Raw genomic sequence first — 25,429 nt, 5'->3', positions numbered from 1 at the left:
GAATCTGCTACTAATCTAAAAGCCAAAATATGAGTGAGTTTATATCACCAATAAAACCAGTGTCAATCTCACCACAGAATTTAGAAATGCATACTTTCAGCCATATTATATACAAAAATGGGCTTTTGTACAAAAACCCACTGTAATTTCACTCACAATTTATATGTCTCATTAATAGTTGGCAACTACCAGATCAACAGCAGTTATGTCAGCTGGTTGCCAGTTCCATGATATAAAAAGTAGGGATTAAAACCCAGGTGGAGAAATCATTTTGGAAATTTAGACTGAATGCCAGCCACTACTTAAACTAGACATTTCCCCCTGCTCCATACACTAAACCAAAACAGGAAAAATGTTTCAAGAAAATGTTAAAGAAATTTGATCAGTTTCCCCATTAAGTCATAAGACTTACCTTCTTCCTCTTCAGTTCCAAATGCAGGCCAATATCCAAACTCTTACTTTAATTTTAATCTATAAATTTAAAAAGAATGCATTATTATAAATCATGCTTTGTAATACTATAAGAAAAATATAAATAGTTTTAAAATAGTAATACTTTTTTTTTTTTTTTAAATAGTAATACTTTTATGGCAAGGATTTTTTTAAAAATCTGTCATGCAAGTTATTTATATATCATGACATGTAACATTGATTTTTAAATAGCTAAATTTTATTTTTATTTAATAATTTAATCATTATTAGAAATTATTCATTCTGTATATGAAATAAAGGTTCAGAAATTGAATATTTAAAATATATGATCTTAAATTTTTCTTTCTTCAGGTAATAAAAATGAGTTCATCTGACTTCTTCTCTGTGACAGCTTTGACTAATATTTTGCTTTTTATTCACTTTTTCTCATTTAAAGAATAAACTGATTATTTCAAATTTTAAAAAGACTAAGAAGAGGTCAACAAAAATAGTTTAGAAGTTAATAGTTATCTTATTTGTCAATCCAACTATTACAAAATGACATTTCCCATTTTAACTATGTCTTTCTAAAAATGTTCAAGTGTCTTGTTTAAAGATTCCATTGAAACTTAGTTTCCATGGAAACTAAAAAATAGATGGCGCCAAGGAAGGAATCAAAGAAAATTCTTGAGTCATATAAAATTAATCTACACATTGAATGATTTTCTCCTTAGTTTATTAATTATTTATCTGTTCTTCTTTCCTTTTCTGTAGAATGTTTTAATTCAAGAATCAGAAACTTTCAGAAAGAATCTGGAAGAATCTTTACATGATAAGGTATTATAGAAGCTTACATTTTGTCCACTTTTCTATTTCACAGTGGTGAACTTTTTTTGTAAAATAAATTTGATAATAATTTTAGGATCTTATCTTTTAAAATAGTTAAATTTTATATAATACATACAGAAAAGTATACATATAGAAAGAGAGCCTGATAAATTTTTTCAAGCCAACACACTAAAAATCAACATCCTGGAAGCCCCTGTTGTTAGCCTGTAATCACTACTTTTATCCTAAAGGATAATCACTATCTAGACTGCTAACAGAGAAAGGAAAATTATTTTGGCTTTTTGAACTTTATATAAAAATATATGCACTGATTTGTATCTAGTTTTGTCTAGTTAATACATTTAGCTGAAATGTATTAAATATCTATTGTGCATAACAGTTGTGATAAGTTACATCTTTGCAAACACAATCTTAGTTCTAAAGTATCTGAAAAAGTCTCAGGAGAAAAATCACAAAGCAATGGATTGTAGAGTAGCAGATGCCAAGTGCCAAATGAGTGAAACAGAAAATAAGAACTACAGGTAAGAGAGATCAGCATACACTGATGCCCTAAATAAGGTTTCAGAAAACTTTAAGGAAACGCAGTACTGTGGTGAAGCCTTTCAAATACAGTCCCTGTGCCCTGATTGTGGGTGCTTAGAGTTGGGAGAGGATGAGAGGTTAGGTTTGAGATCTTAAATAATAATGGGCTTAAAAGTTTTACTGAAATCAGTTATTCTCATTGTAGAATACATGATAGACTAGAGAGATAAGGACCAGATTATGGAGTGTTAAAAGCTATAATTGATAATGTCTTTCCCTCCTTCCTTAGCATGTACAATTCTTGTTAGCAATTTTGTCTTATTTTGTTCAGCATAGGTAAATGAAGTAATACCAAATCACTCCCTTAATAAGTGACTTGTTAAATGTGTGCTCAACAAAAGATGAAAGGAATGGAAATAGAGAAGGGAGGGAGGGAGGGAAAGAGGGAGTAACAGAGGGAAGGAAGAAACAGATGGACGGAAGAAAGCAATGAAGGGAGAGAAGAAGGAAAGGAGATGGGGAAGGAAGGAACGGAAGATCTGACAACATATGACATTTGGAAGGTATTGGAAAAGATGAGAGGATAAAGATAAGAAGGAACAATTGTACATCTAACTGTATTGAATGCTACATATTATGATATTAATTTAAAAATAGCTATTTTGTCCCACAGTCAGGATGTACATACTCTTACCCCTGAAAGACAGATGTATTAGGTCAATTCAGTATGGTGCCTAGAAGATAGCATCTAATTCTTTCTGGAGTAGTTCAGAAAGTCTGCATGAAGAAGATGACATTTCATCCAGCTCTTGAAGGCACATATGATCTTAACCAACAGAGAAGGGTAGGGAAGAGGACAAAACCTATGCAATAGTGTGGAGAAAAAACAAGGATGGTTGATTTGCTGAATCACCAGAAGTTTGCTGTGACTGGTATGTGTTTAAAGGACTAGAATGTTACCAGATTGTGAATTTTGGCCTCGATCCTATTATGAAATATGATGTTATTCAAAGCTCTGTGTGCTTCTGGCAAGATCCCCAGAACCCACTCCCCAACCACCTACCTGGACCTTATAACTCCAACAGTCTGCCCAGGCAATCAGCAGTACAAATCATTCCATGCTTTACATCCCTGTCCATGTCAGCCTCTAAAGGAAGCAAATCCCAGGTCATACGTCATTTCGGAATGTCATTCCATACAGCTGAACACATTTCCTAATCTAACCACATCTCCTGTAACTCCTCAAATTTCCACTCAATTGTCTATAACCCAAAGTCCATTATGGAGAAGGCAATGGCACCCCACTCCAGTACTCTTGCCTGGAAAATCCCATGGACAGAAGAGCCTGGCAGGCTTCACTCCATGGGGTTGCTGAGAGTCGGACATGACTGAGTGACTTCGCTTTCACTTTCCACTTTCGTGCATTGGAGAAGGAAATGGCAGCTCACTCCAGTGTTCTTGCCTGGAGAATCCCAGGGACGGGGGAGCCTGGTGGGCTGCCGTCTATGGGGTCGCGCAGAGTCGGACACGACTGAAGCGACTTAGCAGCAGCAGCAAAGTCCATTATGAATAAAATCCTTCATATACTGAACCTCTTTTCTTCATGTTTCTCTTCATTATCTTGATCTCTAAAGTTCCTAGGACCATCCTTGGATATCTTTTGTATGTTCAGTCCTTGGTGAGTTCATGGATTTTAAATACCACTTGTAAATTGAGTACTTACAAATTTAGATCACCTACTGGGTCCTTGTTCCTGAAGGAGTTCATTTATTCAAGAGCCAGCTCTTTATCTCTATTTGGACACATGGTCATTCAATCTTAACAAATAATCCCCTCAACTCCCCAAACTACCAACGAACCTAATCACCACCCAGCAGTCATGTCAGTAAATCACAACTTCTTCCCCTTAATTATTCAGGTTAAAAATCTTGGAGCTATTCTTGAACTCTTTCTTTATCCACACCCCTTATCCAGTTCAATAGCAAATTCTTTCAGTTCTGTCTTCAGAATGCAACCAATATCCTTGCCATTCTCTTCTGACACCATGGTTGTCCAAGCCATAATCCTCTTGCCTGTTTTTGGAATAGCAGTAATAATTTTATTTCTTCCCTGCCTTCCAGTCCCATTCATCACTTCACCTCACAGCCATCAAAATCATCAGGTCACTTCTCTACTCAAAAATCCCCAAGTCATTTCCTATCTCATTGGGAGTTAGCATGATTTCCTAAACCCATCACCACTTGCCTTTCTCCTTAACTTTTCCAGTCCAGACACAAAAGCTTCCTAGCCCTCTCCCTCACCAAATATAGTCCCCCTAAGAGGTCTTTGCACCCACCATTCCTTCTGCTTGCCATTCCTTTCCTTAAGGTAGTTTTTTAACTCCCTCCCTTTCTCTAGGTCTTTGCTCAAATATCGCTTAATTCAGAGCCTTCCTTTACTCTCCTATTTTCTACATCCTACCAATATCCTATAAGCCCAAATTGTTTATTGTCTTTTCTGCTAGACTGTAAATTACATAAGGGCAGGAAATTTGATAGCTCATTGCTGTAGCATGCATGCTGTATTTTAAAGCCTACCGCACAAGAGGTGCTTATTGTGTATTTGTGGAAATAATAAATGTATTAATAAATATAATCAGAATGTATCAGATAACTATAAGCAAGAGTTTTATTTGATCATACATGTCTTTAAAAATGATACAGCTAGCAGAGGAATGTATGGGGAAGAGATGGAAGGGAACAATGCCTCTGTGGAAGTTGGTAAAATAATTCAAGAAAAAGGTAAAAACATGTGTAACATAGGATGGCAGTAGAAAGAATAAAAAGAGCAGATATGATAAACATTGCAAAGGCCACACTGACAAGAGAAGAGAAGCCTGAGTCCAGTAAAATGGCCAGCATTGGCCCTTGCGAGGGGGAAAACTAACAGCATTGGAAAATACAGAAGGACACATTTAAACATTTATAATGTTATAAAATTTATAATCATGCAAACAAAACTGAGTGCTTACATGAGCATTTAATTAAGGGCTATAAGAGCACCCTTGTCTTCAGAAGTTTACAGACTGAAGCTGATAATGCCAATCTTAGAAAATTCTCAGATGCAAAAGTTATTGTACCAATATCAAGTTAATAATTTTAGCTCATATCAGGTGATGACTTTTTATCATTCTTTTCTTAACCTTTTCTTAATTTTTTAAACTGCTATGCTTTCTACTCTGATTTTAAAGTGACGTATGTACAGCTAGTCATGACCTTAGTTTTCCCATATGTTTAGAAAGATTTAGGATTAGTGAGTACTAGGGAATGTGGGTAAAATTGTGTTAATTTCTGCTGTTACATTTTCATCTCAAGGGGAAAGTCAGGCATTTTTTGCTGTCATATCTAACAATATTTAATAAAAATATATTTTCATTTTTAGAAAGTTGTTAAGCTTAGTAGTTGGTTTATCATAATCAAATGTTGGTATTATTGGTATATGCCTATCATCCGAGTTAACACCTCTTTGATTTTTAGGAAAGGTTGGCAGAAGAAATTGAAAAGCTGAGATCCGAACTTGACCAGTTGAAAATGAGAACTGGTTCTTTAATTGAACCCACAATGTCAAGGTAACATTAAATTAAAAGCTTATCTATAGTTCACCAAAATCAATGTGAATTTTCTTATGGGTTTTATATCTCCTCAAATAAAATAACTAAGTACCTTCTCTTGGTCAGCAGGCATTGCCGTATTGATTCCTTACTGATTTATAGTTTCTATGCTCCAAAATAGTTCTCTAACTTAGTAATTCTTTCCTCAAACATGCAGTAAAATATAAATCATTTCCTTTTGTATTCATCATTTAATATATATATAGAAATATATGTCTTCTTATATATTATAAACTGTACATTAAAAGTGGAAGTATAGGTACAGAGATTACATGTTTTTCTAGGAAAAGGCATCAGTCGTTTTCTCTACGTGCAGAAATGTTTTCAGTGTATCCTGTTACTGAAGAAACATCATTGGTTATGATTACTTATATTTACTCACATTGGTAATGATCTGTTTTGTCAAGGCAAAAGAGGGAAGGAGAAATACGTTAAAAATTTTTCAAATAAATTTCTTTGTACTCAGCTACTTTGAGTCAACACCTCATCTTTTAAAAAAAAGGCAAAGAGATGCTTATTTACTATGTAGATAGACACATATCTAATTTGATAACAAGCATTTATTTGTTAAACAACACAGTATCAGCTATTTGAAACTTTTGAACCCCACAGACTTCTATTATAAAAGTGCATTTTTTTTTTGTCTTAAACTTATCCTAAGAATGTTAGCTCCACAAGGGTTGGAGTTTTTTGCCTGTATTGAGTACTATAATTTCAGCACCCCCAAAAAATATGTATATATTAGACTCTCAATGGATATTGTTGAAGAAATGCATATCTAGTAAAGCATTTTTCAAGCATTCAGATGAAAACTCCAAATTAAAAAAAATCCTAAAAGTATTTACATTCTCTTCAATGTGAGTATTAATAAAAACAAACTTTAGAATTTTGAATTCAGTTTAATATAAGAAACACAGTTCTGCAGGTGTAAATACACCCAAGGAATTTTTAGATATGTAGATCTTTGATTTTGAAAATAATGTTTATTTTTCTAATGTTTTATTATGATTTATATATCTGACCTGAAGTTATTAATTCAGTGATATATATGGTAATGATGGTGATAAGAACGAAAAATGAGTTCCACAGTGACTGAAAAAGGCCTGATTTGGCCCATCTCTGGAGAAAGGTTAGAGTCTGGATAATTGCAGAGGACAATGAAGAACATGCCAGGAAGCAGAGTAATGAGCAACAGGTTTTCTCCAAGAAAATTCATACCTAGTTATCTGTGCAAGTTCCTTTATGAGATTGTATTCAAGAGTCCCAGGAGATTCTGGAGGGGAAGCTACATGGTTCCTTATTTAAAGGAACCAGTTTTGCATATAGGGTTATCATTACCATCTTTCTAAATTGCATATATATGTGTTAGTATACTGTATTGGTCTTTATCTTTCTGGCTTACTTCACTCTGTATAATGGGCTCCAGTTTCATCCATCTCATTAGAACTGATTCAAATGAATTCTTTTTAACAGCTGAGTAATATTCCATGGTGTATATGTACCAAAGCTTCCTTGTCCATTCGTCTGCTGATGGGCATCTAGGTTGCTTCCATGTCCTGGCAATTATAAACAGTGCTGCGATGAACATTGGGGTGCACGTGTCTCTTTCAGATCTGGATTCCTCAGTATGTATGCCCAGAAGTGGTATTGTTGGGTCATATGGCAGTTCTATTTCCAGTTTTTAAGAAATCTCCACACTGTTCTCCATAGTGGCTGTACTAGTTTGCATTCCCACCAACAGTTTAAGAGGGTTCCCTTTTCTCCACACCCTCTCCAGCATTTATTGCTTATAGATTTTTGGATAGCAGCCATCCTGACTGGCGTGTAGTGGTACCTCATTGTGGTTTTGATTTGCATTTCTCTGATAATGAGTCATGTTGAGCATCTTTTCATGTGTTTGTTAGCCATCTGTATGTCTTCTTTGCAGAAATGTCTGTTTAATTCTTTGGCCTATTTTTTGATTGGGTCATTTATTTTTCTGGAATTGAGCTGCAGGAGTTGCTTGTGTATTTTTGAGATTAATCCTTTGTCTGTTTCTTCATTTGCTATTATTTTCTCCCAATCTGAGGGCTGTCTTTTCACCTTGCTTATAGTTTCCTTTGTTGTGCAAAAGCTTTTAAGTTTCATTAGGTCCCATTTGTTTATTTTTGCTTTAATTTCCAATATTCTGGGAGGTGGGTCATAGAGGATCGTGCTGTGATTTATGCCGGAGAGGGTTTTGCTTATGTTCTCCTCTAGGAGTTTTATAGTTTCTGGTCTTACATTTAGATCTTTCATCCATTTTGAGTTTATTTTTGTGTATAGTGTTAGAAAGTGTTCTAGTTTCATTTTTTTACAAGTGGTTGACCAGTTTTCCTAGCACCACTTGTTAAAGAGGTTGTCTTTTTTCCTTTGTATATCCTTGCCTCCTTTGTCGAAGATAAGGTGTCCATAGGTGCGTGGATTTATCTCTGGTGTACAGAACAGACTTTTGGACTCTGTGGGAGAAGGCGAGGGTGGGATGTTTCGAGAGAACAGCATTGAAACATGTATATTATCTAGGGTGAAACAGATCACCAGCCCAGGTTGGATGCATGAGACAAGTGCTCGGGCCTGGTGCACTGGGAAGACCCAAAGGGATCGGGTAGAGAGGCAGGTGGGAGGGGGAATCGGGATGCGGAACACATGTAAATCCATGGCTGATTCATGTCAATGTATGACAAAAACCACTACAACATTGTGAAATAATTAGCCTCCAACTAATAAAAATAAATGGAAAAAAAAAAAAAAACAAGAACAACTTTAAAGTATAATTTAAAAAAAAAAAAGAAAGGAACCAGTGACTGTATTGTAACTTACATCTGCAAATGCCTCTCAAAATATTGTACACTAAAAATAATTTTAAAATTGAAATATATGGAAATACTGCCTCTGACAGATCAGAGTTGAACAAAAGGAGGGAGGTGAGGAGTAACTCCTTCAAATAAAGTATAAGCAATGCCTGCCTACAATTAGTGTTGGTTCAGGTCTTTTGTTCTTTCAAGATAACTTAAGTGCTTTCTACTTGTGAGATGTTGTGACATTTGAGATATAGTGGTGATGGTAGTGAAGAATACATGTTCCAGATGGAAAATGCACAAATACAAATTTGAAGATTGCAGGGCTTCCCTGTTTGCTCAGACAGTAAAGAGTCTGCCTGCAATGCAGGAGACCTGGCCAGGAAGATCCCCTGGAGAAGGGAATGGCTACCCACTCCAGTATTCTTGCCTGGAAAATTTCATGAACAGAGGAACCTGGCAGTCTACAGTCCATGGACTCTGTGAGTTGGACACAGCTGAGCGACTAACAAATTCACATTCACACAGGGAATTCACATTCACACGGGGAATTTGCACTCATACAGGGAATACCAGGAGCTAGAATAGTAGATGACATTGAGACTTTTAAGCCTCAGCTTAAATTGAAACTTGAGAAATAGTGATCACATAAATGTGTGAAGAGACAGAAAGAATAGCATGTTCAAAGGCTTGAATCAAAGGAAAGTATGAGTTTGAGAGTAAATGGAAATGAAAGTGGAAAGTAGAAGAAGCCCAGGTAGAGGGCCTTGTAAGAACAATGAAGAGTTGTGAGCAGGGCATCAGTGGGACCTGTTTGATCCCATCAATGGGATCAATGTTCATTTAATGTTTTTATTGATGACCTGGAATTGAGAGATAAAACACAAGAAAACAATACTCCTAGCATAATGAGTTATAATTTTAGAAACTCTAGTGCCCACAGAGACATTACTCTAAGCAGTCACAGACCAATAAAGGTCCTTAGACAGGGAATATGCTGACCTGAACAGTTTGGACTATATTATTAATATAGTCAATTGCATTCATTTCTTGTCTTACCAGATATTTATCAAGTTCTTATATCATTCTAGGAATATCTCCTTGAACACACAATGGTGACTAAAATTTGATCTTTGGCTTAATAAAACTTATATCCTCTGCTATAAATAAAAACTGACCGTTGTGCCACTTAATGGCTGTGGCCTGATTGGCTAGTTTTTAATATATAACTAACTCACAATAAAGCCATTTTGCCTGATTAAGCCTCAAGTTCGCTGCTATAAAAACAATAGCTGTCATCTATTTCGAGGATGATTCCTTAGTTCATCTGCTTTAACATCCAATTGGGCTAAACAAGAACCTGCATCAATTAAGTCAGTGTCTTCTACTTTTTCAAAAACCCAGAACTCACCTAACCTTTTATAGTCTTGCCAAGTATTTGGAGATGTTTGTTTTTGTCCACAAAGAGAACTGAGAGTAAGAGCATAGTAGATCAACAGAAGCCCCAAGTTCAAGAGAAAACAGCTTTAAGAATATTTCCTACTGATGATGGATCGTTTTATATGACAGTATGTTGCATTTGTTATAATCATTACTGTAGCTGTAAACTTAATTTTCTACAAATCCATATATAAATAATATACTTGGAGAAACCTTTAGTGCACTTTGATTACAATGTACTTTATTTTCATGTTTATTGAAAATTAGTCTGATGATATTTTCCAATTAGAATTTTCAAAGTGTTTCATCTGTAAGCAGATTTAAGAATTGAATGTGCTTATTAAAAGATCCTTCCTTAATATTTTTGGAACAATGTCTTATCAAAACCTGAAAAACTTCTGGTGGACTATCCTATTTTATTTTCAAAAAAAAAATTATTAACCTTAGGTCAATCTGATTTTAAGTATTTTGTTGATTTCCTAAATTGAAAAACAAAACAGTGGAAAATAGATAATGCAGTGACTCAAAAAGTTTACACATTTTTCTTTTAGGTTAGTGAAGAATATTTAAAACAAATAAAAAACACAGTGATAAATGTATTGGATTATCCACTAAATAGCTCAAAATAAAAACAGAGTTTCCAGAATATAAGCCAATGGATATTGGTTGTCAATCTTAACATGTTTCAACCTGACTAGTGAGTTTGAAAATGATATTGAATGAACAGAAAGGCTTTTTAATATTCTCAAATGAACCTGATCCTCAGAATGAACCTGAGACTGAAATTTATGACATAAGCCTCTGCAGAGACCTCTAAGGTTTATAACTTTATTTTCTTCCCCCTTGAGGGTTTGAGTTTTGTTGCCAATTAAGTGGTGCATAATGATTTGCTGATAAATTTTCCTTATTTCCAGAACTCATCTAGACACCTCAGCTGAGCTGCGGTATTCTGTTGGATCCCTAGTGGACAGCCAGTCTGATTACAGAACAACTAAAGTAATAAGAAGACCAAGGAGAGGCCGCATGGGTGTGAGGAGAGATGAGACAAAGGTTAAACTTTTGATTTCAAGTCTTTGATGGTTTAAGTAAATATGCTCTTCCATTTTAGATAATATTTTTATACTGAAAGCATTCATTTGTATTAGTTTCAGGTGTGATATATGACAGATTTTTCTTTTTTAAAACTATAGCTAACATAAAACCCCTGTGCATATGCTAAGTTACTTTAGCCATGTCTGACTCTTTATGCCCCTATGGACTATAGCCCACCAGGCTCTTCTGTTCACGGGACTCTCCAGGCAAGAATCCCCTTCTCCAGGGGGATCTTCTCGACCCAGGGATTGAACTCGCGTCTCTTGTATCTCCTGCTTTGACAGGCAGGTTCTTTACCACTAGCGCCCCCTGGGAAGTCCAACATAAAACACTTGCTAGGTACCAGAAGTTGAACTAAGCATGTGTCGAGTATTTATTCATGTAACGTTATAAATTGAGTACTATTTTATACTAATTTCATGTATGAAAAAAACTGAAGCTCAGGAATTTTGTGTGTCCTATCCTACATAGTCAGACAAATGATGAGTCTAAACTTGTGTTTGTATTTGAGTAATTTCAAATTCCATACTTTTATCTATTATGCCATGTGGCCAAATAAATGGGCTTTTGGGCAATATCACTTTTGTGGTCCCCCCCAAAATCATTTTATATCATCACAAAATTGAAAGTCTACTTGTAAATAGCAGAAAATCTAGGACTGCTCTCTTTCTTTCAGCCATCTCCTGCCTTCAGGTCACAGCCTGAAAAGCACTGGTCTGTTGGTTACTTAAGACTGTTACTCATATGGAGGATGTATTGTATTAATTTTAAAAACATAGTTATGTAAATTGATGTGCCTTGGGCTTAAAAAAATCAATGAGGCATTTAAGCAACCAGAGCAGTGGAGATTAAATTAAATCTTTGCAATGTTTTTATTAATACTTGATTAAAATACAGGAGAAAGAATTCCTGTATAATTTATTGTGTGAAAATATTTGTACCCTCAGTCTAATTATTGATAGTATGAGAAATGGAAATGCTTAAGTACAAATGAATAGAGACTGTTACACTTACAAAAAGTGAAAATATTGGAAACATAGATGCTTTAAAATAATTACTACCTTGAGCTGAGATTGAACTAGAAATCATGCAGAAGTTTAACATTCTTATTCCTATTAAAGTATTGATATTTATGCTGAAATTAGTACCTTCCATTACTTAAGTATCAAGGAACTATCTTATTGACATGATAAATAAAGTGTTAATAATCGATTCTGCTTTTGCCAAGGAAGCTATAAAAGCATGTGTGTTTTTTGGTTTTTATTTTCAAAATAGTGCTTTGAAAATGAGCAATATGAAATATACTGTAATTTTTCCTTTACCTTCCAGGTGAAATCTCTTGGAGATCATGAGTGGAATAGAACTCAACAAATCGGAGTGCTAAGCAGCCACCCTTTTGAAAGTGATACAGAGATGTCTGACATTGATGATGATGACAGAGAAACTATCTTCAGCTCAATGGACCTTCTCTCTCCAAGCGGTCATTCTGATGCCCAGACACTGGCCATGATGCTTCAGGAACAACTCGATGCTATCAACAAGGAAATCAGGTGAGTTCAACAATTTCTGATGATCTCAAGGGATTGGAAGACCTTGATTCTAAAATCATGATCATCAGATCAGAAGTACTGGCATCCAGATACTCAGACCTCACCCTGCACGTACTGAATTATAATGTGCAATTTCACAGTTTTCCAGGATAAACTTAGGACAACTTCTATTAGAAACATATGTGAAAAAATGCAGATTAATGATATTAGCACAATATAAGTGAATGAGGTAAAGGTGAAATCTTAGATGAATTTTCCAAATGATTTGAACATCTGAGTAGCACTGGATCTTTAGTTGATTAAACTTCAATCTATCTCTTACTCAACTAGTTCCTCTAATGTGATTTTCCTTTGCAATTAATAGAATGCCTAGAGTTTAAAACTGTATTTTCTTATTTAGCAGAACCATGTCACCTCTCACCAGGATTTTCTGGAGTCATTTATGACCAATCATTTTTAAGTACAAAATTTCTTCTTTTTTTTTTTTGGAAGAGGAGGCAGTTTTTCCATTGGGATGTGTTTAAACATTATTAATGTTGTACTATGTTACTTTATTAAAACTTATTTGGGATTCTGATCTTTGGGTGAAGTTAAAAGGCACCATGAAAATAAACTTCAGGATAACAGAATTCATATTCTTTGTGTAAGTGAAATATTATAATTAAGAGTAATTATTCTAGTATTTTATTAATGTCATTTCTTAGAAAAGTCTAAGATTCAGAGCAAAATTGAGAGAAAAGTGGAGTGAGTTAAAGTGGAGTGAGTTCCCATATACCTCCTGGCCCCAAACATTGTCAACATCCTTAATAAGAGTAGTTTTTGTTACAACTGATGAACTTACATTGGTACAGGATATTTTTCAAATCCATAATTTACATTATTGTTCACCCTTTTTTTTAATGTCATTTTATTGTGGTAAAGGGGCTTCCCTGATGGCTCAGACAGTCAAGAATCTTCCTGCAATCCAGGAGACCTGGATTTGATCTGTGAATTGGGAAGATCCCCTGAAGAAGAGAATGGCTACCCATTCTAGCATTCTTGCCTGAGAAGTTCCATGGACAGAAGAGCCTGGCAGGCTACAGTCCGTGGGGTCACAAAAAGTTGGACGTGACTGAGCAACTAACACTATTGTAGTAAAAGTCACATAATATAGAACATACTATTTTAACCATTTCATGCAAAAATTGGCACAATAAAGGACAGAAATGATATGGACCTAAGAGAAACAGGAGGTGTTAAGAAGAGGTGGCAAGAATACACAGAAGAACTATACAAAAAAGATCTTAATGACCCAGATAACTGTGATGGTGTATCACTCACCTATAGCCAAACATCCTGGACTATGCAGTCAAGTGGGCCTTAGGAAGCATCACTGTGAACAAAGCTGGTGGAGGCGATGGAATTCCAGCTGATCTATTTCAAATCCTAATAGATGATGCTTTAAACTGCTGTACTCAATATGCCAGCAAATTCAGAAAACTCATCTGTGGCCACAGGACTGGAAAAGGTCAGTTTTCATTCCAATCCCAAAGAAAGGCAATGCCAAAGAATGTTCAAGCTATCACACAATTGCACTCATGCTAGCAAGGCAATGCTCAAAATCCTTCAAGCTGGACTAAAACAGCATGTGAACTGAGACTTCCAGATATTCAAGGTGAACTTAGAAAAGGCAGAGGAGCCAGAGATCAAATTGCCAACATCCACTGGATTATCGAAAAGCAAGAGAGTTCCAGAAAAACATCTACTTCTGCTTTATTGACTATGCCAAAGCTTTTGACAGTGAGGATCTCCATAAACTATGGAAACTTCTGAAAGAGATGGGAATACCAGATCACCTAACCTCCCTCCTGAGAAATCTGTATGCAGGTCAAGAAGCACCAGATAGAATCAGACATGGAACATGGATTGGTTCCAAATTGGGAAAGCAGTATGCCAAGGCTGTATCTTGTCACCGTGCTTATTTAACTTATATGCGGAGTACATCATGTGAAATGTTGGGCTGGATGAAGCACAAGCTGGAATCAAGATTGCCAAGAGAAATATCAATAACCTTAGATACGGAGATGACACCATTCTTATGTCAGAAAGCAAACTGAAGACTCTCTTGATGAAGGTGAAAGAGGTGAGTGAAAACATTGGCTTAAAACTCAATATTCAAAAAACAAAGATCATGATATCTGGTCCCATCACTTCATGGCAAATAGATGGGGAAACAATGGAAACAGTGAAGAACTTTATTTTCTTGGGTTCCAAAATCACTGAAGATGGTGACTGCAGCCATGAAATTAAAAGACTCTTACTCCTTGGAAGAAAAGTTACGACAAACCTAGACATCATATTAAAAAGCAGAGAAATTACTTTACTGACAAAGGTCTATATAATCAAAGATATGGTTTTTCCAGTAGTCATATATGGGTGTGAGAGTTGGACCATAAAGAAGGCTGAGCATCTAAGAATTGATGCTTTTGAACTATCGTGTTGGAGAAGACACTTGAGATTCCCTTGGACCACAAGGAGATCAAACTAGTCAATCCTAAAGGAAATCAGTCCTGGGTGTTCATTGGAAGGACTGATGCTGGAGCTGAAGCTCCAATACTTCGGTCAGCTGATATGAAGAACCAACTCATAAGAAAAGACCCTGCTGCTGGGAAAGACTGAAGGCAGGAAGAGAAGGGGATGACAGAGGCTGAGATGGTTGGATGGCATCACCAACTCAGTGAACATGAGTTTGAGCAAACTCCAGGAGATGGAGAAGACAGTGAATCCTGGTGTGTTTCAGTCCATGGGTTCACAAAGAGTCAGGCATGACTGAGCAACTGAACACCAACAATTTTAACCATATTTAACTGTATAGTTCTGTAACACGAAGTACATTCACAGTGTTTTGCAACTCTTAACGTCACCCATCTGAATTTTTACCTTCCTGGACTGGAACTCTGTCCCCATTAAACACTAACTCCTCATTCACCCTCCCCACCTACCCCCACCGCCTGGTTCCTGGCATCTACCAATATACTTTCTGATGCTATGAACTTGACTATTCTAAATAACCTCATATCAGAGGAATCAAACAGCATTTGCACATTTTGGTTCACTGTTGGTTGTCTGGAAAATGTAAAATGATATATATCCAACATCATGATATCATACAGACAGAAATATTTTTACTGTCCTAAAAACTCACTGTGCTCTGTCTATTAATGCCTCTTCCCCTCCCAACCCCTGGAAATCACTAATCTTTTTATTGTATCCATGGCTGCTTTTTCCAGAGTCTCATATATTTGAACTCATACAATATGTAGCCTCTTCAGATTGGTTTATTTCATTTAGTCATATGCATTTGTTGTTCCCCATGTCTCTTCATGGCTTGATAACTCATTTCATTTTAGCACTGAATGTTATTCCATTGTATAAATGTACCAGTTTATGTATCCATTCACCTACTGAAGGATATCCTAATTGTTTCCAAGTTTGGACAATTATGGACAAAGTTGTTCTAAACGTCTATGTGCAGCTTTCATATCCTTTGGATAAATATCAAGGAACACAATTACTGAATTATATATTAAGAGTATGTTTAGTTTTATAAGAAATTGCCAAACTTTTCCAAAATAAATATGTAAAAAGAAAACTTTGTGGTGATTATTACCTTGAAATTAAAGATTATATATCATTGGAAATCACAATAATCCATTTATTGTTAAGAGGAAGATATCTCAGGAAAGATGTTTCTAACCCCCATTTTTCAAATAAACTATATGAGTACACAGTTTTATTATAACAATATGCAAATTGTGTATAGATTCAACTTAAATAGGATCTTGCAGCAACCCTGCTAAAGTTCTTTATTCTTTGTGTCTTTGTGATAAATAATTTATGTATATTCTTGAAGTTTCTCCCTGATTAAAGAAAAAGAGTAATAGTGGTTTGTCTTCTCAAAAGCATTTACAGCAACAGTTTTTCTTAAAACATTTAACTATCTAGCATATATACATTATTTAAATCTTAGTGCTTATGTAAAACCAAGTTGGCTAAGTCGGGGTTTTATTTGGTCAAATTATAATTATGAATGACCATTTTTTGAGGAGTCTATCAATCATACTGCTTCATTGGATAGGAGGTAAGAGTCAATGACCTTGTTGAGATTTGAGTTCTTAAAAGTCTCACATATTGGTTCCTAAGTACATATGTAAGATTAAGATTAGAGGCAGTAATTAACTAGACACTCAAAGTTTTAAAAGAGTTTTAGCAGGTAGTGGTAGAGAAAGGGTATCAAACTGAAAACCCAAGGGATTATATGTCATTTGGAAAGAAAGATTTTCTAGTTCTCAACCAGCAAGTCTCTGGAATTTATTGAAAGTTATATTGTCTAGGGAAAAAATAAAAGTATTAGATTTGGTATAAAAATATTCACAGTTATTTATACATTTATTTATTAGATGAATTCCAAATATTAATAATTTTATAACAATATGTAATGTATCAAAATTAAACTATATCTTTCAGACTAATTCAAGAAGAAAAAGAATCCACAGAGTTACGTGCTGAAGAAATTGAGAACAGAGTGGCTAGTGTGAGTCTGGAAGGCCTGAATTTAGCCCGGGTGCACCCAGGGACCTCCATCACTGCCTCGGTCACAGCGTCGTCGCTGGCCAGCTCGTCTCCCCCTAGTGGACACTCGACACCAAAGCTCACACCTCGAAGTCCTGCCAGGGAGATGGATCGTATGGGAGTCATGACACTGGTATGATGTGTCCAGAGAACTTCTGCTTCCATTAGAATTACTGATGCGTTAGCTAAAACTTATTGGATATTTCTTCTCATCTAAAAGCTTTCTGTGTGTTTTATCATTTTTCATTTTTTCTTAATAAACCTATATGATAAGTACAAATATTAATTCAACTATAAAATAAGTAAATGGAGCCTACACAGCTATAATTTCCCAAGGTCACATAATTAGTAAATAAAAGAGCAGAAATCTAAATAGCACATCAGAAATCTGAATAATTTAAACCATCAAGTTCATTTTTACTGACGATATCTTGATGAAGTACATTGAGACTGGGTTTTTTTTTAAACACAGTAAGTTTCAAAATTATTTATTATAATTGCTTCAATACACCAACATAGAATGTTATAATTTTATATTATATTATATTATATTATAATTTTATACTAAAAATTTATTTTAATATATTAGTGTTTTATATTTTATATTTATATATTTTATATATTATAATATATTATTTTATATATTTATTATATTTATTTTATAATATTTTGTATATTATATTTCTATAATAATTTTAATATATTAAATTGTATATTAAAATAGTATATTAAAATTTCCTGAGCTTTATAATTCCATGTCAATAGTTTCACTCTTCTTTATCCTTTAATTTTTGATTTCATGTATCTTCATTTGAGAATAAAAGTCAGAAATATAAATTATAAAGTACTCTTAACATACAAAAGAAAAATTAAAATACCTCTTGCCAGAAATAATGTAGGTAGAGTGACTGTTGAACGTCATTTTATTCTAAGATAACATTTGAAAATCTGAGGGCATTATCTTGGGCATAAGTAATTGAAATGTTGAGAGTGGATAAATGTCCTTGTTCAACACAGCTAGTAAAGAGGAGCTGAATTTTTCTTCAAATTTGCTGTCAAAAAAAAAAAAGCATATACTATTTTATCTTTGTTGTTTTCAGTGATTAGGAGGGAAATATATATTTCTGTGATTACCTGGGAAATATGTTGAAATGACAGCAATAATGAAGATTTAAATATTCTGAACTGTTTATGAGGGGAAAGTCTATGTTTTGTCATGAATATTAGAACTATATTAAAACAATAAAATTGAAATTAGATATAAAAGTTTAGATATGGAGATTAATTAAAACACAAATAGATCAAATAATAGATGATATACTGCAAAAATCTAGTACAAGTATAACAAATGGAGGAGAAATTAATAATAGGACAGAAGAATATGAATATTAAATGTATACAGTGTTTCTGGTCAGAAGGCTGTGAAGCCTCTATAAAAAGTGTCACAATGCCTGCATCTGTGTACGTGTGTGTAATATATAAACAATGAAGTTTAACTCAATTTCTAAATGATCATTAACTAAATCTTTAAAAAATATATATTGCAATAATATGTTTTGTGGCAAAAAATGGCATTAGAATTAATTTATATAAATGCACACACATGTCCATATATGTACGTGTGTGTGTGTATATATATACATATATAATATTCTCACCCCAAGGGGAAAACTACCTTGTAAGTAAATGATTTTTAGATTTTATCTTCATAAAATTTCAACTATGTATATCAGTTTAGGTATCTTTTTAACTTTGCAACTGAAAATTGGAACAGAAGGTTATTTATGAGGCAGTATTTCCTATATCCAAACTCTTTACAATTATGAAACTTCCATTCAGTAAAATCTATATAAAAGAGAAATGATGAAAAAAAATTAAAAAGGAAATACCTCCTTCAACCATTGAGTATCCTATTCCTTGCTTATTTCCAGATGGAAAATCCAAATAAAGACTAATCAAAGCTGATCCCAGCTAGATTCAGCACAACCTTTTAGCCAATGCACTAAGATAAACTAACCCAATATACTGAGCTAAATTTTGATCTATGACCAAATTATGATCTCCTTATTTTAGAAATCTAGGAACTGAATTTCCTTAGTGATCCAGTGGTTAAGACTCCACACTTCCACTACAGGGAATACAGTTTTGATCCTTAGTCAGGGAATTGAAACCCCACAGGCTGTGGGGTATGCCCTCCCCTCTAAAATCCTGGAACCATTCATCTGATTAGAGTCATTAAAAATGATATTGTATTTGGCTTAGTTTCTGAATGTGTAGTTTATGCTATGTATATTGATGATCAACTTGTCATCAAAGCTGTAGTAAGAATATTGGCCCACAGGGTATAATTTACTTAGCATTCAAGCCAAGATACTTTGGTTATTTCTGTATTGCTATTATTTTCTACACTTTTTCAACCTATTATTTTGACCTTTTAAGTATTTTCATTATATATTAGCATTATAACCCTTGATAGTGTTGTTATTTTTATAATAACAAAATAATATATTTGTATCCATTTAGACATAATGTTTGGTTATGTATAATGATTAGGATGCCACTGCTCTCATGCATTTTCTTGAGCAGTTATAAATAAAACAGTGGTAAATGAACATTATTATACTATAACTAGAGTACTTAAAAGCTATTTAGAGAATTTCATGAGGGTAAAAAGGAAAAAAGTAAACAAAAATTAAACATTTAAAATGTTTAATATCTGACTCAATAAAACAAAAAGTAAAATCCAGGAGGTCCTTATCACCTAGTAGAACTTTGTCATCAAATTCATTATTGTTATGGTGAAAGACAGGTTTTCCTTTACCTGTAGAAGATATTGGAGAAAAAAAAAATTTTGTTGGATATAATTCATGTTTGAGTGTAAGTTTGAAATCAAAGCAAAATTTGAAATTTTAGGGACAGACAAGCAGAGATTGAAAAGACATTTTATTCACTCATATTGTTTCTATTTACATATTTAGCAAACATAACTATTTGTCCTGGTAATAAAACCTATTTATATCTACCTTTACCTCACCACAAATTCAGAGGCATAAATAACATTAGTGATATCTAGTTATTTAGAATATTGAACGAGGTAAATCAACCCATTTTTCAATAGCAGCAGAAATGTAAAGTATAATGAAATAGTTTAACAAAGTGTTTTCCTTACATAAGAAAAGTTAACAAATATTAAGTGAATAAGTTTTATCTGAGGTCATAAAGAAATAACTTATTTTTTTTAATTCTGTAAGAGAGCACTGTGAAGAAAATAGCAGCCCCAGACATATGCTGTACTGAAGCCTGAGTTTTCAGTATTTGGGAAATAGCATCTGAGAAAGCAGACGCTTTCAGTATTTCAGATGTCAGGAAGTTTGAGATCACGTAGGAATAGCATATCTGCCCAAAGGAGGTCCAAGGCCCTGCCTGCTGCTGCTGCTGCTAAGTCGCTTTAGTCGTGTCCGACTCTGCAACCCCACAGACGGCAGCCCACCAGGCTCCCCCGTCCCTGGGGTTCTCCAGGCAAGAACAGTGGAGTGGGTTGCCATTTCCCTCTCCAATACATGAAAGTGAAAAGTGAGAAGGCAAGATAAAAGGGAATGTTTATAACCTACTTGTGTGTGCATTGGCTATCCTTTCACACACAATCTTCTTCACTCCCGTCTATATCTCCTTTGGAGGATATAGTCCCGTGTTTACTTCTGGCTAGTCACTTCACATATGTTTTATATTCCCTAAGGTCCGTGTCTCATATCTCATGTCTCAGACATGTACACATGATCCCTTCATGAAGACCTGCCCCTCTACCATGCCATCTAGGAAGTTTCCTTTTGAAAACAGCTTCCTGGAGGAATGCTTTTATAGTGATTCAGTTCAGTTCAGTTCAGTTCAGTCGCTCAGTCGTGTCCGACTCTGTGACCCCATGAATCGCAGCACGCCAGGCCTCCCTGTCCATCACCAACTGCCGGAGTTTACTCAAACTCATGCCCATCGAGTCGGTGATGCCATCCAGCCATCTCATCCTCTGTCATCCCCTTCTCCTCCTGCCCCCAATCCCTCCCAGCATCAGTCTTTTCCAATGAGTCAACTCTTTGCATGAGGTGGCCAAAGTATTGGAATTTCAGCTTCAGCACCAGTCCTTCCAATGAACACCCAGGACTGATCTCCTTTAGGATGAACTGGTTGGATCTCCTTGCAGTCCAAGGGACTCTCAAGAGTCTTCTCAAACACCATAGTTCAAAAGCATCAATTTTTTCGGGGCTCAGCTTTCTTCACAGTCCAACTCTCATATCCATTCATGACCACTAGAAAAACCATAGCCTTGTATAGACGGACCTTTGTTGGCAAAGTAATGTCTCTGCTTTTTAATATGCTATCTAGGTTGATCATAACTTTCCTTCCAAGGAGAAAGCGTCTTTTAATTTTATGGCTGCAATCATCATCTTCAGTGATTTTGGAGCCCAAAAAAATAAAGTGGTTAAAAGACATTTATTTTGAAAAGAATGGAACGAAATTTAAAAAAAAGAAAGTTAAATTATAGCTACTATTTAAATTTGTAACATGGTCAAATGATAATCATTAACTGGTTCTGTTTTGTGTTGTTTTTATTCCTGCCAATCATAGCCAAGTGATCTAAGGAAACATCGGAGAAAGGTATTGTACATTTCTTTGATATGATTGCTAATTGAATGTTGTTTCTTCTATGAAAGATTTAAAATTATTTTTCTGATAATTGAAGCATTTTATTAACAAAATATTAAAAATATTTAAGTGGTTTTGAATTGCTTAAATGCAATCATAAGAGCAAATTTCCAAAGATAAAATTTTTTATACTTTCTAGGGGAATGTTTAGACTGTGGGGACCAAATTATCCTGATTTTCCACGGAATTTTAAGACCTCTTTTGGTAGAATTAGGTGGTTTACTGTTGATACTAGAACAGCGGTGCTTGTTTTAAAATGTAGGTTTTAACACTGTTGTTCAGTCACTAAATCCTGTCTGATTCTTTGTGACCTCATGAACTACAGCACACCAGGCCTCGAGGTCCTTCAGTATCTCCCAGAGTTTACTTAGTTATGTAAGACAAGCAAATCAAGAAACAATTACCAATAGAAGATAGCTTCTTACTTGTATTTCCCAAGAGCCCGGGCATGCCATGCTGTACCTGGCCAGGGGAAGGCACCAGGTCAGGACTCAGAAAGTGTGAGAAGAAATCATGGGCAGGAATGTTTATTGTGAAGGTAAGGTAAGTAAGCTTAGGATTGACTAGTTTGAATAATTTCAGTGGGTCAGAGGGTTTAGGGCCTATCTTAGTTGTCTGACACCTGGCCTGTGATGATTAAGGCAGAGGAATAGCGCCTCCTAGAGGGTAAGGGCTCCCCTTATAACTCATTTGGTAAAGAATCTGCCTGCGATGCAGGAATCCCCTTGCAGTTCAGGAGACCTGGGTTGGATCCCGGGGTCAGGAAGATCCCCTGGAGAAGGGAATGCCAACCCACTCCAGTATTCTTGCCTGAGAAATCCCATGGACAGAGGAGCCTGGTAGGCTACAGTCCAGGGGTTTGTAAGAGTCAGACACAATTTACTGACTGAACCACAATCAGAGTGCAAGAGCCAGATAGAAAAGATGATTTGGGATACTGATCTAGAGTGTTTGGTCTGCATATGGAAGGCACACTCCAGGAACATCGTTTGCTATCTCTAGGAATTAGCTAGCCCAGGGAGGGGCATTCTCAGCATGGCTCCAGGTACTACTTTCCTGTTTAGAATGAAGTCAAGAGAATAAATCTTGGGTGTAGGAAACAAGCTTCCCTTGTGGCTCAGCTGGTAAAGAATCTGCCCACAATGCAGGTGTCCTGGGTTCGATCCCTGGGTTGGAAACAAAATGGAATAAAGTTCTGATTCACAAAATAACATTGTGTTAGATAACTGAGAGTGGCAGAGCTCAGATTCAGAAAATCAGATGGGACAAATTTTAAAGATTCAGCCTACTATCCATTGCATAAATAAATCTATTTTTCAGCATCTTCAAGATGTGGTAGTCAGCCTATGCCCAAATACTTCTGGAACTAGGGAACTTTTTTTTTTTAATTAAGGGAATCCATATTATGCTTACATGACCTAAATTGTTTGAATTTTCTTTTTATTGTCCATCATCTATCTTCTTTGAATATTTTCTCCTTGACACTATCAGTTAGTTCTCAGTTGCCAAATTTATTATGCAAAATGTTATTACCATTTGTCTTTGACTTCCTTCACCACTTAAAAGGATTATACTGGAAATAGAGGAAGAAATCTGAGTATATGATATGTGAAATAATTTCAGTGTGTATAAGAGGGGAAAAAATGTAAAGGAAGATCTTGTGCAGAAATAAAGCCTCAAGGAATTTAGGGAATACAGAGATGATTGGTAAGAAAGGTAGATTATAGTGTAGTGACTTCCGCCCCGCGCAGACAGCGGCGCGGACTCAAGCGGCGCCTGCGTGGGCCTGGGACCGAGTTGCTGAAGGCCAAGGTCCTCCTTGGGGGGGCCCTGTGAGAGTGGAAAAACAATTTTGGCCAACTTACTGACAGAAGTTTCTGACATCACTGAATACAACCCAACCCAAGGAGTGAGGATCCTGGCATTCGAGAACCCACGTGTTACCAGCAACAATAAAGGCGCGGGGTGTGAATTTGAGCTCTGGGATCGTGGCGGTGATCCAAAGTCCGAGTCTTGCTGGCCAGACCTGATGAAGGACTCTCACGGGGTGGTGATCGTCTTCAACGCCAGCATCCTAAGTCCCCTGAAGGAAATTGAGATGTGGTGTTCCTGCTTCGTCCAGCAGTAGTTCTTACAGAATACTCCATGTCAGTTAATCGCACACCACAAACCAGGCTCCGGAAGTGACCAAGGAAACCCAGCTTTGGCACCACCCTTGAACAAGCTGAAGCTGGTACACTCAAATCTTGAGGACGACCCGGAAGAGATCACGATGGAATTCATCAAGTATTTAAGAAGCATAATCAACTCAGTGTCCGAGAGCAAAGACCGGGAGGAGATGTCCATTGTTACCTGACTGGCCTTCATCTGGATGCTGCCACATCCCAAATGAAGTTAATGTCAGTGCAGAGCCTGAAGTCCATCCACCTAATGAGGTTCTCGTCACCCTTTGGCTGTAGAAGGCATTTTCCTTACTTGCCCCAAAGACCAATCAGCCCGGGAGTTGACTCCCTACCATCTGTTCTCCATCCTTAGTTCAGCTGAGAAAATTCTATTGTTGAATTCTGATTCCTTTGCCCCAGATCGCTCCAAAGAGCTGAAAAACCGAGGTGGTTTCTTTATTTTATTTATGTACTTATTTATTTTTTTTGCATTCTTCCATATGTCATGTAATTAAAGTTGTGTAATTGTAAAAAAAAAAAAAAAGATAAAGGTAGGTTATAGAAAGAAAAACCACAAACTCTAACATTTATTGTATATCAGGGTAAGGAGTTATATGCATGATTTAATTTACACTTCAAAAGAAATTAAACTGAGTATATTCACTTCTGTTTTATTGGTAAGAATATTTAATCTTAGAGTAGGTAAGTAATTAGGACATGTCACTCAATAAATAAGAGAAGTCAAGATTCAAATCCATCTCTGATTCTGAAGTCTTTCTCCTCCACTTTATTTATATAGTGTAAGATTTAAGTATTATTCAGTGAACAGGTTTGTGTATGATGTTTTTAAGAGCTGATATTTTGAAAGTTGGCCTAGTTTGACCTGCCATCTGGAGAGAAGAAGGTGTTTTATAAGAGGGTGTTTCAGAGAAAAAGTCTGGAAACAGAAATAATCCAGCTTCACAGAAACAATTGTGGAAATCCATCTTGGTAAAATAATAGAACTGTGAAAACATAAATATGTATTAGGAAGAGTTTGGAAATACACTTTACAAGTTTAGATGAGATGTGAGTTTAGAAAGGGTTTTCCATACTATCAACATTATGCTGAAAGCAGTTCTTGAAAAAGATTCTTCTAATAGCACTATATTCGTTGAAATGGAGAAAAGAGATCTTATAAGTTATTTTATCCTGTTACGGGCTTCTCAGGTGGCTCAGTCGTAAAGAATCCACCTGCAGTGCAGGAGAAGGAGATAGATGAGTGTTTGATCCCAGGTCAGGACAATCCCCTGGAACAACAGATGACAACCCACTGCAGTATTTTTGCCTGGAGAATACCATGAACAGAGGAGCCTGGCGGCTACTGCCTATAGTGCTGCAGAGTCCCACACAACTGGCGCACCTGAGAACACGTGCGCTGTGCTGTTAAAAGTAACCTAGGTTTGAATGACAAGAGCCCAGACAGGCACTTTTATTAAGTTTCTCGAATACATAAAGTATCACATATAAATGCATTTATGTATAATAGCTTAATGGAAAGAAACTAGCAAGACATTTTATAGACAAAAGACAAGAACATAGTTTTAAACTTTTTGTTATAGCCATATTGAGATATTTCTTCATCAGAAC

The 25,429-nt window shown here is 35.6% G+C and overlaps 1 protein-coding gene and 1 pseudogene across 4 annotated transcripts in view; both read left to right on the top strand.

Moving 5' to 3' along the window:
• PPFIA2 (PTPRF interacting protein alpha 2) overlaps positions 1–25,429 on the top strand; it is a 472,755-nt gene that overhangs the window by 365,844 nt on the left and 81,482 nt on the right. For all 4 annotated transcript variants that reach the window (XM_065935474.1, XM_065935476.1, XM_065935473.1 and 1 more), the window contains 6 exons: positions 1,186–1,248; positions 5,298–5,389; positions 10,602–10,737; positions 12,109–12,329; positions 16,836–17,073; positions 21,561–21,590. In XM_065935474.1, coding sequence (XP_065791546.1) covers positions 1,186–1,248; positions 5,298–5,389; positions 10,602–10,737; positions 12,109–12,329; positions 16,836–17,073; positions 21,561–21,590 — 780 coding nt within the window. The remainder of the gene's footprint in view (positions 1–1,185; positions 1,249–5,297; positions 5,390–10,601; positions 10,738–12,108; positions 12,330–16,835; positions 17,074–21,560; positions 21,591–25,429) is intronic.
• LOC136167905 (intraflagellar transport protein 22 homolog pseudogene) lies at positions 23,668–23,994 on the top strand (annotated as a pseudogene).

The sequence above is a fragment of the Muntiacus reevesi genome, chromosome 4 (genome assembly GCF_963930625.1).
Source record: "Muntiacus reevesi chromosome 4, mMunRee1.1, whole genome shotgun sequence".
NCBI lineage: Eukaryota > Metazoa > Chordata > Mammalia > Artiodactyla > Cervidae > Muntiacus > Muntiacus reevesi.
Note: the sequence above shows the minus strand (reverse complement) of the source record. Positions and strands in the feature narration are given on the sequence as shown.